The sequence below is a fragment of the Neopelma chrysocephalum genome, unplaced genomic scaffold (assembly GCF_003984885.1).
Source record: "Neopelma chrysocephalum unplaced genomic scaffold, ASM398488v2 Primary Assembly neopelma1_23, whole genome shotgun sequence".
Lineage (NCBI taxonomy): Eukaryota > Metazoa > Chordata > Aves > Passeriformes > Pipridae > Neopelma > Neopelma chrysocephalum.
In genome coordinates this window covers 19,965,208-19,981,842 of record NW_020897691.1, presented here as the reverse complement: position 1 = coordinate 19,981,842, position 16,635 = coordinate 19,965,208, and the positions used below count along the sequence as shown (strand labels likewise).

General features: G+C 40.1%; 1 protein-coding gene across 5 annotated transcripts in view; it reads right to left on the bottom strand.

The window, feature by feature from the left end:
- Window positions 1–3,333: 3,333 nt before the first annotated feature.
- PLAGL1 (PLAG1 like zinc finger 1) overlaps window positions 3,334–16,635 on the bottom strand; it is a 48,857-nt gene continuing 35,555 nt past the window's right edge. For 4 of the 5 annotated variants that reach the window (XM_027689312.1, XM_027689327.1, XM_027689337.1 and 1 more), the window contains 5 exons: window positions 15,506–15,618; window positions 13,113–13,262; window positions 9,216–9,335; window positions 7,170–7,666; window positions 3,334–6,822 (listed from right to left, as the gene is read on the bottom strand). In XM_027689312.1, the coding sequence (XP_027545113.1) occupies window positions 5,547–6,822; window positions 7,170–7,666; window positions 9,216–9,335; window positions 13,113–13,262; window positions 15,506–15,618 (2,156 nt within the window). In that variant the 3' untranslated portion in view covers window positions 3,334–5,546. The remainder of the gene's footprint in view (window positions 6,823–7,169; window positions 7,667–9,215; window positions 9,336–13,112; window positions 13,263–15,505; window positions 15,619–16,635) is intronic. The other variant, XM_027689345.1, reaches the window with a different exon arrangement.

The following is a 16,635-nucleotide window of genomic DNA, read 5'->3' as shown; positions in this document are numbered from 1 at the left end:
CTTTCAGTAAACAATAAAATGATTATTGATAGTGATTGATATGTGATAAATGGTGGCGTATATTGTGCATCTTTTTCAAAGCACTTCAAGTTCAGACTAAACCCAAATCCCATTCTTGCATTAAACACAAATTGCTTCTAGAAATTGATTAATAAGACAGAAATATTGTGAAGGCATATCCTTTCTTATTTTTTTGGCCACTTGATCCACTGTCAGCCTTGGATCACCTTGCATAAACTTTCAATGATGCAACATGTAGGGTTTTTTTAGCTTAATAATTTTCATTAAGGCTTTCCATTAAAATCCATAAGGAATTTTCTTACCTATTAAATACTTAAAAAGTAAACAAAGATGAAAAGTAGTTGGACACAGCAATAGGAAATATCAGACTTTACAGAGTTTAATTAAACTGTACTTAGGCTCTAGCCAATAATGGTTAGATAAATACAGAAAGGATGACACTGAAGCAAACCTAAGTCCTATGCTAGACTCTTAGAAACAGCGGGCATGACATTATCCACAATATACTAAAGCAGTGCTGCTTAGCCTTTCTTAAAATCCAGAAAGAAGAGGGAAAAAAAACCCCAAACACATTCCCCACTATCCTGTGCAAAATGAATCCTCAAAAGTTAGAGCAAGTTTTACTGTATTTGTTGTTGTGTGTGTCCCCCAATTATTTTCTGTCTGAGGATAAAAGTATTTGATTTCACAGCTTAGTTTCCAGTATCTTACAAAAAATATAAGGGCAGGAACGGTGTATTGAAGAACAGAATTTTAAAAATTCCATTAGCAAGAAATGAACCAATCATTAATATATGGAATGTACCATCATAGTTCAGACTGGCAGTGCAAAATTCTCTGGAATTAACAGCAACTCATTGATTAAGAAAATGGAAAGTCCCAACAGAAAAAGCTGGTAAATAAAAATGAAGGAAAAAGAAATTAACATTGTTTCTGATAGAGGATGGAACTTAGCAATAGAACTACTTGTGTTTACATAGAGGACGCAGTCTTGTTCAATGTAGTATAATTTTAGCTTCTTGACAGTATTTCAGCAGGTTTACATGCCATTTTTCTTTCATAAAATGAGTACACACTTTTGTATGACACCAAATGTTTACTAAATTTCGTTATTTGTTAGTATCATTTGATTATAGTAATTCTGTTGTTTTATCACCACATACTGCTCTGCTTCTACAGATTTTCAAACAGAGTTTAGGTAAAAGAGTATTTTTATCTCTATTAGGATGGGAGGTAAAATGTCCGAAGATCTCCCAGATCTTTCATCTCTTAGCTGGTATTCCATGGTCTACCTTACCTTCTCCATGCCAGCTCTCTGCTCTTGGATTCTCCTCTCACATTTAGAGGAGAAATTGGCTGTGCCAGAGAGGAGGGAGGATTGGACACTGCTTGGGCTGCTGCTTTCCTCCACTGTACCGCTACTGTACGTGAGGCTGCCTCTCCTCACACTGCTGCTGTCACAGCCCTGCATGAGCCAAAGGCAGTGCCACCAGAGAGATGTCCCGTAGCTCTTGCTGCCTTCTCCCCTGTCACTGCCTGAAGTCAGACCTGCCTGCCCGCCTGCTGCAGCCCCATCCCCTCAGACACCACAGGGAGACCTGGTGAGCTTGCTGTTGTCTTCACACCTTTCCCTTGGCACCGCCCCCTGCCAAAATGAAACTACTGCTCTTTAAGCAATGTGATATTCAGGCCCACACCAGGCTGGTCTACTGAGCCCAAAATATTTGTTTGCCTAGAAACAAAGTATTCTTCAGCTTCAACTACTGGAGGCCTCTCAAAAATGGTCACAGAGGTCCCCGTAGCAAAAGTGGTGAGAAAGTCCAGCCCTACTTACAGTATGACTCGGGGGTATCTCTTCAGTTGTGAGAATTTTAAAACAATTTTTTTGAAAATATAACTTTTTGAAATAGCTTGCCTTCCTTTGTGATGGGACATCCTCAGCTTTCACTACATTTATGATGTCAAGAATCCGGAAAAAGAAACTTGAATGGGCTGACAGGTTAAAGCTGCAGTACTACACATTTACCCAGGAACAATCCTTTGTCCTGACCACCCTTGCAGGATGTAACAAATATATCCAGAACATACTGAGCCTGGGCAGTAGACAACAGATTAGCAAAGGCATATAGTGCTTTTGGAAAACTCCATAAAAGAGTCTGCCGTAATAAATACTTGAAGAAAAGTACAAAGATCAGTGTTTACAAAGCCATAGTGCTGTCTACTCTTTTATATGGTTCCAAATCATGGGTCATCTACCGCCACCACCTGCGACTCTTAGAACTCTTCCATCAACGCTGCCTCCGTACAATCCTAAACATCCACTGGTCAGATTACGTGACCAATACATCTGTTCTAGAACAAGCAGCAGTCACAACTATTGAGGCCATGTTGCTGAGAACACAGCTGCGTTGGGCAGGACACGTCTCAAGGATGAAGGACCACCGCCTCCCTAAGATCCTGCTTTATGGTGAACTTGCCACTGGCTGCTGCAAGAGAGGAGCCCCGAAGAAAAGATACAAGGACTCCCTGAAGCAACATCTCAGCCTTGGCCATATTGATCAACATAACTGGTCTACTCTGGCCTCAAATCGGGAGGCCTGGAGACACACCATCTATAACGCTGCTGCTTCCTTCGAGAACGCATGCAGGATCACTCTCGAAAAGAAAAGACGGTGCAGAAAGAATCGTGCCTTGCAGAATATACCACCTAAGGAGTCTTTCTGCTGTGCCTTTTGTAATCGGACGTGTTTATCTTGTATTGGCCTTATTAGCCACCAGCATGCCTGCAACAAATGTGGATAGAGCCTTTCCCAAATCTTCGTTCGCGAAGCCCAGCCATGATGATGATGATGATGACTACACATTTAAGGTTTGTTTCTGTGGTTTACTTGCCAACACCATCATTGTGTGTTTTTTTAAGCATTTTAAAACGCATCAAAAGCGGTAATTTTTATTTTATTTGAATGAGATTTGGTCTTTAACCCATAGCTAGATATGCATTGGTTTCAGCTGCTTATCATTCTGTATTTCAGAAGAGGCTGAGTTCAGGCAGCAGAACCTCTTCTGACAGGTCAGAGCTCAGGCACCCTGCTACAGAGTGCTAAAAGACAGCAGAAAGAACACAGGTGCCACTTTAGCTCAGTGTTTGCATAATGATTCCCTCTTAACATCACATTTTAATTCAAGGACAAGTACTTCAGTAATTATTTACACCTCTTATAAAAGCACAAATCAAAATGACAAAATGTGTATATGATCAGGCAATGCTACAAAATTGAGTAGTTTTTTTTGTTGTGGTTTAGTTGTTGGGAATTTTTTTTTTACAGGTACATACAGAAGTTTGGATGAAGCCAAGTGAATACAGTTTGCACAAACAAGGAAAACAATGCAGTAAGTGAATATAAACACACCTTTCCAAGTCCAGATGAAAATAAGAGCCTAGCTGTAGAATGTGCATGTAACATTGATTAGAACTTTTTCTCTGTTCTGGAACTCACAATTTCAATAACTCTTAACTGGGCATGACTATGCAGCACCTGCTCTTCCTCTTGCTGTTGTCATTACAAGAATGATCTTAAGATTCCTTTTGGTTTGCCTTATGCCAAAAATTTTCATAACAAAAAACACCCCTCAGCACTGTATCTGCAGAAGATATTATCGCATGAACTGTAATAATACAACCTTTCCTTAATCCAAGTACCAATAAACTTCTAAGAGTATTTAGATAATTGAAGTTGTACAATGTCATTGTAGCTCAGTAACATCAAAACAGAAATAACTTAAAAACTACTTTTTATTTGAACCTGTCTGAAAATATTCCTGTAACTAATGAGGGAGAAGAGAACATGCATGTTTCATACTACATTTGTAATGATCATTAGGTACTATGAACTCTTTTTGGATTTAATGGGAGAGTAGCTCTTGGGGTTTGAGAATTTACTCAGATTCAGAAATTTCGTGTCTGTTTTAGCAGCAACAGAATCCATTAGTCACTGTATCATCCACTAATGCCAGGATTATTTTTTTTTTTAACTATGGGTTAGGTAAGAAACCAAATTGTGAAGAGTTTGTTGGTTTTGGTTTGTTTTTTTTTTAAATAATGTCATCTATCAGGAAATGTGATTTTTGCAATTTCTGCTCGTTCATGCATCAGGTGCTAGGACTGTCACACCAACAAACTGACAACTGGAAATATTCATGGGCAATTTACCCCAGGAAACAAAACGGAAGTCCCCATGGTTCTGGTTTGGAAGAAACAAATGCTGGAATGTAGCTGTCCCAGTGCTACTGAGGAAAAATCCCATGATTAAAATGGCCTGAACTGTTATCACACCCGCTAATTTCAGGCAACACTTGTGAGGCAGATTCTGACCCTGGTTTTGACCCTGGCCTACTGTCAGCTCACCACCACAGCCCTTATGTGCGTGGACATGCCCCTGGCCCCAGAGAGGTCCTGCTTGGGCGCAGGCTCCCCTGGGCCAGGGTTTGCTTTCTGAAAGCCCACGTTTCAGATAGTTACAATTAATTATCATATCCCAGACTAAAGAAAGGCCATTTTTATCAACAAAAGGTGAATAAAGGCTCCTTAGGTAGGAAGTATTATATTTTATTAAATGTTAAATTAATCAAGTTGTTGACCCTATGGGAGAACATGCTTAAATTTAAGCAAAGGTTTAAGTGCTTTACTAGAGAGAGAGAGAGAAAGCAGTGCCTGATACCTTGGCAGATCTGGTTGTAAATGAAAAGTAAAGTTTTGTTATAACCTTTGAGACAATTCACTTTCCATTCTGAAAACTGTACATATACAAAATAGCAGTTCTTACATAGTCGTTCAGAAGTGATAGTTACCTCCAGCCCAAGGGAAAAGGCATGAGATGCACACAGCTGAACTGCATGTCAGAAAACAAAATCTAGTTAAACATAATCACAATAGTGATGATCTTCATTTGAAAAAAGTGAAACAAGGAGGTAAGATTTACTCCTGGAATGATTCAGATTTAAAATAAAGATTAATGAACTTCATTAATTAAGTGCTTAACAGAAATCTATGTGATGTTGATAATCTGTTTGTTACATTTGCCATGTGTACAAATTTGCTGTGATTTATGGCTCATTAAAATGATTTTTCCGTGATTTCCCCGTTCTTCCCATTCCCCCTAACCTTATTTCTGCTACTGCAGCAGTCATAGTTTTATTGTGCCTGTTATGATACTTTTCAATTGTTGAAGATATTTATTCAGTTGTTTGCATGAAAGGTAACAACAAAAATATAGAGGGAGCTGAGGGAAATATGTTAGTTCTACTGTTGTCATATGCTAAAAAAACTAATAGTAGTATGAAAAATAGAGCTTCTTATTTATTAACATCCTGAATTTAACTACCATGTTCATAATGCGCTTTGAAAACATTTGGGGCAGTTTTTCTTAAAAACAAAACAAAACCTAAACCACCCCATCCTAACAGATTTAAGTAAGAAGCACGGTCTTAGAAAAAAAAAAGGGAAAAAACCCCACACAGGGTGATAGTTACTTGAAGGCATGGTGAAAATGAGGCAAGGTTACAGAATTTGTAGTGGATGGAAAGGAGCGAGGAAAATGATGCAGCTGGTTTATGGCCATCCCACCAGTTGCTAGCTGAAGACCTTGCTGTTGGCCGAGGCCATTCAGCCTGTGTGATGGTTCCTCTGGGCCAAATGCCATTGTGAAGTCCCCAACAGTGTTCTGGTTGTCACCTGGTGGGAGCTGCCAGAAACTCATCACATGAGTGAGATCCATGAAAGGCAGACTTGTAGTTTCAGTGGCTGCCTCTGTCTCTTTGTGCGCTGGGTACTTGTTAGTATCCCCTACAGGCCCTGAGGAAGCTTCTTCCATACTGATTTTGTGGAGAGACTGAGGTTCTGGTAACGGCAGGTCCTCGAGAAGATGCACGTTGTAACCTTTAACATCCACTTTTATTGGTAGATTCTTGAGGGATCCTGCTGCAAGTGAGGTAGAACTAAGGTCATATTTATTAGGCTGATGAAGGTTCAGGTTGGTAGGGACGGCTGTTGAACATGGTGTGGGATGGAGAGCTGGAAGGCTGTCTGCACAGCCCATCCTTTGCAAGTGAGGAGAAGGTTCAAGAGGAAGAGCAGTTTGTAAGCTTGGCTGGGAATGAAGAAGTGAACAGTTGTATTCCTCTGATTCTGAACTATTCACAATACCATTCTGCACAGAGACCCTTTCAGGAAGAGGGGACAGCATGCTGGCATCTTCCTTCAGTCTGTATGGAAAAAGCTGGTCAAGGAGACCTACTGAGTCACCATTCTGCAACCTGCTCTTTAGCAGTTCCTGTGGATGAGTCTTCCTGGTATGGCGTGTCAAGTGGTCCTTCCGCCCAAACCTTTGGGCACAAAACTGACACAGAAAGTCTTTACAGCCTGTGTGAACCACCATGTGACGCCGCACATCTTTACGGGTATAGAAGTGACGCTCACAGTGGTCACATTTATGTTTCTTTTCCTTCATATTGCCAGCTGGCTTCCCTGCATGACTTTTGAGGTGTTCCAACAGAACCTCAGTACCGCCAAACTCTTGGGCACATACCCTACAGGTAAGGTCCCCACTGGTGGCAGCGTGAAGAGCCAAGTGTCTCTTATAGCCTAGCTTGGTGTTGTACTTCTTGTCACACTCTTCACACTTGAAGGCCATCTTGTTAGGGTCATGAGTCTGAAGGTGATTCTTTAGATGGTCTTTCCTGTGAAAGGTCTTTTCACAGTAGCCACATTGGTGAGATTTCTGTGGAGAATGAGTAGCAGAGTGCCTAGGACAAAAAAACAGAACACACACACAAAAAAGTTACTTGTGTTTACATTTATTCTAGCACATTTACTCTCACAGATTCAAGACTTGAAAACACTGGCCTTTTTTCAAGTTCCCAGGTTATTAGAAAAACCCTAAATTTTTTTGGGGGGGAAAGGTTTTAATCATAAATCATAGAGTAGGTTAAAACTGCTCAACACAGTCTTTTTGAGCAGCCACCACAATTAAGGGAGACTAGTTTTCTCCAATTCTACCCAAATAGGAATAATAAAACCTGGAACTCAGGGATTAACTGTCACTAGAACACCCCTCACATCCAGCAGAAAACGAATGCCTTCAGAGCTGTACCTGAGCAGTTTATATTTGGAAATGAAGGCTTTTGTGCATCCGTGCTGTGAACACTTGTAGGGGCGCTCCCCTTTGTGCGTGTAAGTGTGGACCGTGAGCTTGTCAAAGGAATCAAATATCTTCCCACAGAGTCGGCAGGGGTAACTGTCTGGCTGCTTCACTTCTTTTCCCTTCAACAGTGAAGACCGACCATTTCTCCATTTAGGTATAAACCTCACGAGAGCATCACAAGTGCTTCCTGAGCTGGCACAGCTAAACTTTGCAGCAGAGGAACAGGAAATGGTCCCAAAGCACTGAGTAATGCTTTTGCCTAATGACGCTCCTCTTAGTTTCCCTTTGAGTTTGCTTTTTGCTTTTACAGGTCCCAATTTATTTGGTGCTCTGAACCTCGTAGGAAGGACTCGGTCTTTATGGATGCACTGGTGAGATTCCAGCAGAGCAAAAGTTGCAAAAGTGCTTCCACAACTGGAGCATATCCAAGGGTCTACAGGCTCTTTCTGCAATGAGAATAGAAACAGTTCTTTCTTATTAGCCATTCTAAGGAAAGGTCATATTCTTCTCACCAATCTTCTCCTGGGCTTTCCCATATCCATTGTTGTCTTTGGCAATAGTTACTTCTATGTACTACCACACCAGTGTTCAACTGACAGTAGATTCTCTCTAAGAATACAAACTCGAAGGAAAAAAAAGGTTGGCTAAATACTGATTTACATTGGTTTTTTTTAGCATTTACTGTAACAGTCCTAAGTCCTTCATCTTTGTTTATCTGCGCTTACTGAATTTCAAAGTCTCTACATTTGTTGCATTTATGAAATTACTTATAAAAGAAGCTAAAAATTGTACTTTAGAGTGGCATAATTTATCTGCTATTGCAACCTCACAAAAATGTCTGATTTTCTGCACACTAATGTAGTTTAGCCATATAGGATTTCCCTGTGTTTTGGATGGACTCCATGCTTTACCAGACAGCAATGGTCAATGTCTCCAGGAGAGGCTTCCTCACTTAGCTTGACATTTGGCATTAGATTTTCATTAACCGAATAAGAAACATTTTGGTTTTAGGGATCTCAAGCCTATCCTGAATTAGAGGTATTAAATTATTTCTGGGTTTGGGGTTTTTTTATACAGTATATTATTTGGAAGTACTATCTCTGTGGAAATAAGAGCTCTATTGGATTCAGTTGAATTCACTTTAAATACTGACATTATAAAATTTCTAATGAAAAACAAATACAAAAAACCTCCAATCGCTGATGAAATGTACTTCCAATTAATACATGACAATGTACTTCCTCAGTTGTGTCTATCTTTTATGTAAGCTTCTCATAAACTGACTTTACTTTCCCTTGCTCCTGGGCTAGCTTGCTCTGGAGAGCATGGTGAGGCTGAGTCCATTCCATCTTTATTTCCAGACTGAGCCCTCCTCTCTGTTACTCATGTCTGATGCTGTGGCTCTCTCACACCTTCCTTCTGGGGCATACTCTGAAGGCCTCATATGCCTTCTTGGAGAATGAATTCCCAGTTCATTTGTATTCCCTGTTTCACATTTCCTTCTAGCTTGAGTATCAATTTTCACAGCCACATTTTCAACACTTTATAAACTTTTCCTATCAGTTTAAGGATTTCTGCTATCAGAGGGGGAGGTATTGGGATTAGAAGGGTTGTTGCACAGGAAAGACTGAAATAATCAGTGGATAATCCGACCAATTGGTCAGAGCATAACAAGGGGAAACGGTGAAAGAAGTCTGAGGTTGGACTGCTTGGTTATGCATGAATTAGTGACAGTGTTTAGTCTTCCCAATACATCGAGCGGTGCCTCTTATTTCTGACTACATCTAATGGCTCCATTGGATTACAAACATAGGAGAGGAAGAGCAGCCTTTCTCTGAGTAGTTGTTTGGTTAAAATTGCTCTTGGCTTAGTGTTAGCCAACTACTCTATAGTCTAACCTTGCATGACCAGAGTTACATTAACAGAAGAAGCACGTAAATAAACTATAATTTACTATGTATAGTGATGGTCTGAATACAGATTAGGGGTACTTACTGCGACTGGAGGCAAAGGACAGACATCTGATTCTTCTTTAATGAAGACTGCGGAAGCTTCCATAAATTTGGCGTAATCGGCAGCATACCATACTTTCAGTTCTGTGTGGGGTTCAATTGGCTGTGAATGGAAAAAATATAGCACATGTTTACTTGAGCCTATTTTCCTAAACCAAATAATATGGAAGATTGGAGGGGCTGGGGTGTGCAAGTTGTTGTCCTTACCCAAACTACACTCTTTGACTCTGTCTAAATTATTGGTAATTTAGTTTCAAGATTCAAGCACTTTTTGAGCATTATTACCCACTAGGGCTTAACACTTTCTGTTTCTAAAAGCAGAATTGTGCAGAGATTTGGGGGGTAGGGGCAATAGCAGGAGGGATGCCTCAATCCTCATGACCTTTGATCAGTGAGATGTATTTCTCTGTGATGTTCAGATAACCAGCAGTCTTTCCAAGCAATACCCCATGCCCATTCCTTGATGTCTGGAAGCCCACTGGACACAACACTTAACTACAGGGTACAGACAAAGGAAAAACCCATCATGAATGCACAACAGCTTGGATGCCTCCTGGATATGTCACACTGAGCATGGGTGCAGAGCCGACCAATATGTGGACTGCCACTCAAATTGGCATGTTTCCATGTGCTAGCTCTGATGTGTCAGGCTCATTAAGCGTGTGCTTTATTGTAACTCTCCCCTCCTTCCACTGAAGCCTTCCCCCACAGGATTAAGGGAGCCCATAATCTGCCGTCTCCCATCCAGTCATGCTTGCCCAAATCTTTCCTTGGACTGGACTATGACCTCTTCTGACAAATACTTTCAGTCAATAGAACAGCAAATAGAAGAGAGGAGTGATTACACTCACTGGCTAAAGATCTGTTAGTTCTTTAAAAGCAAAGGAGAAAACTAAACTTTGGGGTCATGATTTATATGACTCCCTGACCCTGTACACAATTTTCTTCATCTATAATAAAACCCAACACTGCTGCTACAGGGGTAGAGCCAAACTGCACTGTAGTTTGTAGTTTTATTTTAACTAAGCTAAACTTGTGTCACTGAAAAAAAAAACAAACCAGCCCAGGAGGAGGGCAGCTGAGTCTTATTCTACAAAATGTGACATCATAAAATGCACTTATTTTATAACATCAGTGTGGGATAAGCATGGTAAAGACAATTTAGATTGTGAATGCTGACAGGTGAGGGATAATTTTGCATATAATGTTGAAAACTGAATTTCTGGACTCCCAAGCACAAGCCTACTTGCTAACTACAATCAGTATGGGTTGGTTGTGCGTTTTGATAACACCTGGCCTAAACAGAAATGCTACATGCTGAATGTTCCACTCAACTAAGGACATGAGGCAGAGCCACCAGCTACGAGGCTGATCATGCATTGTGCTCCTCCACATAGTCTATTTCGATGGAGAAAACCAAGCTGTGGGGAGCTTCAGAGGTACAAATGTCTGAGGATGTCCTGCGACCTTGGCCAGTGACACCTGAGACTGGTACCCACAAACAACTGCGCAGCATGACACTGTCGTGACCTTCTGCCTAAAATTACTGGACCAGCAACTATCTTCCCTGTGGGAAGTTGAGACCTGGTCAATGTGACCTTGGAGGGCAAGTGCATCAGTATGTGAAATTGTCAAGTAAGGTAAGAGCTCTAATCTCAGTAAAACTGACATTAAACATCAGTATCCAAATCCACTACAAGTTGTCTTTTATTCTGTGCCATCCATGACAATAAAAGAAAACTACTGCAGTGCCCATGTGAAACTATCCTGGGATCAAACAACAACCATGGATGATTTTTACTTCCTCACAATTCTATACCTTTCAAAAGTAGGGACTGCAGCCATTAGGTCAGCAAGGCAGCTAATGGTACTGTTAGTATGTCATTTACATGTATGCTTTAGTAGCTGTAGTTTCATGTCACCAAAATCCTATTTTTTTTGTAAAAACAGTGGGGAAAGGAGCCGATCCTGTCCCCAACTTAACATACTTCATAGTCAGCCCTAAGGCAGCCCCACAGCATGACAAGAAGAGTGTGCCTAAGTGTAGCACAAGGCTACTGCTTTCACTGACCAGGACAAAATCTGCAGGATGACACAGTACCGTGAATGATACTGGGATTCAGGAGAAATAAAACCCAAGTCATGCCCTATGATACACAGCACAGTAAAGGTTCCAAGACACATGCCTAACCCTAAGATACTCTTTGTGTGAGTATATAGGATACAACTCTCCATTAATGCCAATAAGCAGGGTTCTGCTGAAGTCAGCAGAGAGCTGGTTCAATAGTACTTAAATTATACTGGAAATTGTAAGTTACCAGTTCATAACAACTACTTCTTGGAAAAGTTCATGCTTCCCAAATATAGTATTAGTAATCCTGTCAATCTTATAAGCAATCTTAAAATCATATTGAAATCTCAAATGGCATGGACTGCATGAGAATCTCAAACACAGCCTAAGTATGTCTCAGAATAGCACATACCGTTTCACATTTTTCTTTTATCCCCCTAATAATTATTTTAATATTAATCAAACCCCAAATATACTTCATACTGTTATAAATTACTTTGAGGGTATGAAATGTTATCACTATTAACTTATTCTCTCAGCATCACTGTGCAGTAAATATTTTTCCTTACTGAGCAGGTGGAAAAACAAAAATGGAGAAACAACAGTAAACACTACTATGCCACAGAAATGTGTGCCAAATGAAATTGAAATGCTGGATTTTAATTCCAGAGTAACTTCTTTTGACTAATATCCACTCCTTTTTTTTTTCACATTTTAATGTTGTTCACAATGACACACAAGCATTATGTTCAACAGATAGACTTCAGTTTCCCAAGTATGCAAGAAAGTTATTTCTGATGAAAACAAACTTTGCCTGAGAAAGTGGCCAAAACAACTAAAAAGACTGTATGTTCCAGTGTCATTTATAAATAGAGACCACTTTGTTCTCTCTCCACAGATAAAGATGCAGTCCAGAATCTCTAACATAAACTGATCATTTCATGGCAACTTTGCATGTTGCTAAGTTATTGCTTAGTTATGCAGTTAAGTCTTCAGATTTAATGAGCATGGAAAATAGTACATAAAGATTCTGCTTAACACCCTGTTCCTGAGCATCTGGTACTAAGTATGGCCAGTCTTTCCGAACAAAGATTTTGGGAAAGGTTTTTTACCTTTCGAGCCTGCGCAATGGATTTTTTAGGTGAGACACAGCATGCGCTGAACTGAGCCCACCCTTTAATCCTAAGGTTCATCTGCTGGGGCCAAGTGAGCCTGGACAATGGCAGTGAGGTCCTCAGGACGTAGGTTTGTTTAGAGTGACCTTCTCTTAGATGGATGGCCTTACAGGGCTGACGAGCTCCATCTGCCCGGGGGAGTTCCCTGACCGGGAATCGAACCCGGGCCACGGCGGTGAGAGCGCCACATCCTAACCACTAGACCACCTGGTAATGCGCTCAGAAAACACCACATGTCCAAAACTGTAATAAAGCAAAGGAAATGTGTTTGTTATTTCCAGAATGAAGTACTGTCAAATGTAACAAGGCTAGATAATCTTACCATGTACCTATCTGGAACTGAGAAACTTTACTAAATGCAGTTTAAACACCACCATCAGGAATGATTGATTTTTATGTTTTCCTCTGCTCAGTTTCTTCACTACCCACAACAGCAGGTACACACCACCTTTCCTGAAAAACCCCATACACTGCTTGCTTTACAATGGATTAAGTGACATAAAAGGTAGTGTGCAATAAAGATCCAGTTGGCAGAATATAATCAATCTTTCATCTTTAAAAGAGTTGGTCTTTCAGAACTTTTGCTTATACATTTCCATTTGGATGACAGGTGAAGCAATGTCAGTTTAACTACCTTAACTGTTGTGAAGTAAACTTCTCCACAGTGCTGATAAGCCACAAGGGTCTGTTCTTCTTGGTTCCGGGCTAGCCGTACAAACATCATCCAGTTTCCACAGTCTTCATTGGGAGTGTCCAGAAAGTACTTCCCTCCATCTTTCAATACCTGAAACAAAGGGGAAGAATGAACATGATAAAACCAAGTCCCGCATAGAAGCACATTAGTTTTCTTTAACTTGGAGTCACAGCTATCAGTTAGTTACCCTATCTTGGTCATATGTCCTTTGAAATTGTGGTTGTTTTGAAATAGATCACTCTTAAAGAATACTAACTGCAAAAGAAAGTGACAAACGAATACCTGCTGAGCACCCTGCTACTAAAATAACTGTAGGTCTTTGTATGTACTTTCAGTTTATATTTCATCATTTTTATGTTATATAGAGATAATATTATTAAGAACTAAGTGCAGGCAGGTAGAAAGATAAGCTTTATGCCTTAATCTACTTCCTGGGTACTTGATAATCTCAAACTTCAGTGCTGCTACATTTTGCATGGAACAATTGTATAACTTGTGTAATAAGTTCAGAGAGGTAACATACAATATAATGGCATTTTAACAGTCTTGTCTTTTTCCCCTTAACAAGCAAAAGTAAATACAAATGAACAACTGTGCCAGAAAGATCTCTTTCTTTTTGCTTTACTTCATTCTTCCCAGATTCCCTTCCAAGAAGATGCCTCTGTGAGGTAAATACTATTGTCTTCCAACAAGACAGTTACTTTTCTGCAATAGTGTCTCAAACATTGACCAACGAAGCTGGACAACAGTTGTGAGCACAGCACGTATCTGTTCTACTAGCCACGTAACTGAGCAATTAATTGCAAAAAAAAGTTGCATTTCCATTGCTTCTGGGAACTATTTTATCTAACTGCATCACATTTCCGATGAAAACACCTGCCTGTTGGACAAGTTTGGTCACATACTCATGGTAGAGAGAAGTCAAGGCAGCTACTGCTGTCATGTAGGAAATCTGGGACTCTAATCTCCTCTTCTGAAGAAACAGTCCATTCATCAGCCAGAGCTGTGCTTATCACTGTATACTTTTAAGCAAACGGTGCTGAGTGATAGAGGATAGGGTGTGGTTTACAATGGCTTGGTGAAGAGGAAGGAACTGGGTGCTTAGCTCATCCATCCATTGTTAGAGAAGTACATTTTCTGCATTTGTAAGAATTAAAGTGTCTCATAAAAAGACTGACGAAACTTAGTTATGGAGAAGAGCAAATCCTTTCTGGTGACAATATGCCATGAAAATCCCACAGATTATTCTCCTGGCAGTGTTATTCTCCTGGCAGATCATTCCCATGACTTCCATGTGCAAATGAAGTTTACGGCAACTACTGAAGCTATTACTTTTGCTCTCAAACAGAATTATGTGAAGTATTTTCTTCACAACACACACTGTTTTCTAGCCCTGAGCTTCCGGAGAAGCTCATACAAAGACATAAAGCGTGTCACAGGACAGCTGCTGCTGGTGTCTCTCCACTGGGGGGTTAGAGGGCCTGATATGAAATACAAACTCTGGAAGAACCGTGACCTGTTGAGAAGTCCTGACAGAGGCTGTGACTTGACCATGGACTTGCTGTATGACACAAGACGTGTGCTCAGGCATGACGCCGTGCAGCAAAATGCAAAGACTGGAACCTAGAGGATTACGATCAGCTATCACTCCCAAGGAATTCCTGTGGTAAAGGATGTGCACGTCTAAGCTAGGCTAGTCCTGTGAGGCCATTATTTTTGCTGGATAAAGTGTGAACAATAGTGTCATGGTCCAGATGAGGTGATTAGAACCTGCGTGTGCAGCAACAGATGGTACCAGCACTAAAAAACAATCTGACTAAATAAACTGAGTAGCGCACTGTGTGTCAAAGTTTATATATAATATAAATTAACACATTATTAAGAAATGTTTCCCATCCCTGCACTGTTCCTCCCTACTAAGCAAGTGCCTTAGTGCGTATTTCTGCCACCATCGCTAATTCAGTGCACAAACTCAAACCTCCCAGTGGCATGGTGTAAAGCACAAATCCTTTTGTGTTATCTGGGAAGACAGTTCAGTAGTCAGGCTCTGTGAAAAGTTTATTAAGAGCTGTTAGACTGATAGGTCCAACATCCTGAAAATGGTAAAACTAGAAAGTAGAAAAGCAAAATTCTAGAAAACACAACATACAGGAACATTTTGGTACTTCAGGTTATGCTGTATTGCCTAATAATGTGATTTACATTCATACTTACATATCAAAAGCACAATAAATTAACTAGATCAGTTGGCAAATTGACTGACTAAAATACATAAATACACATGAACTGCTAAAGATATATATGCACTTCACAGAATGTCAATAGGTTTTTACCTGCAGGACTAGCCTGCTCTCATCATAGCAGGTCAGTTTTGTAGACAGTTGACCAACATAAGGACCAAACTGTGTTCTCTTCTGTATTACTTTCTTTGCAAACACACCAAGGACTGTGAACAAAAAGAGACCAATCTAATATTAATATAGACATCACAAACTATTTCCTATATGTTTACAGCTGTGAAAATGGAGATAAACAAACAGTGCAGAACACATGGATTCTTCTTCTAGACAAGTAAGCCCTAATGTGAAGAATCTAAAAAGGATGTAAATAGGTACTGATTTTTTTTTTAAATGGGTACTGCATTGAATGCAAAAGTGCCTAAAGTCCATGACAGGACATTAAACTGAGTATGCAACACAAATGTGTTGCTACTCTTCAACCTACAAACTGATGTTATCATAGTGCTCTCCTTGTTGGCATAATCTGAGAGGTTGTTCTCTCCCAATATGAGAGGAGAGGATCTGTAAAAACACAACATTATTCTGCAACACTTATATCAATGGAGTGGCAGAATAGACACTTTGTCATTCTCTTTCTGAAATGCAATCTAGGTAGGACTACTTTTACACAGGTACTTGTGGAAAATTTGTGCACTAAGGACGTCTTTTCTTTGTTCAAGTCTGGGCATTCGAATTGCCTTGCCTTCAGAAGGAAACAACAGTCTTTCCAAAGTATGAACTGAAGATGCTGCAAAATGTAAATTACCCCACTGTGATCTTTTGCATTTGCAGGGGGTGGATGAGTGATATCATTTACAATTTTGTTTCTGACTTTTTATTGAGTACTCTTTCCTGTTTTGCATGTTTGGGGTTAAAAAAAAAGTAATAGTGCATGGCTGTTACTATTACATACAAATTCAACATTCATTAAACTTGAATTGACTGAACAGAGCTAGCTGGTTGCTCACAGCTAAATGTCACGCCAGTTCTGGCTAATGTCCTGCCATCAGTCTGTGCTTCTAAGTTAGAAATCAGTCATAAAAAACAGTAGCTGACTGTGAGCTTTAGCTGTGCCCAGCTGAAAATAAAGTAGTCTTCATACTGCTAATGCCCAATGATTATGCCTTGAGTTACTCATGAAAACAAGCCAGTGCTAGTACTTTTGCCTCCTCTTTCTCAAATGT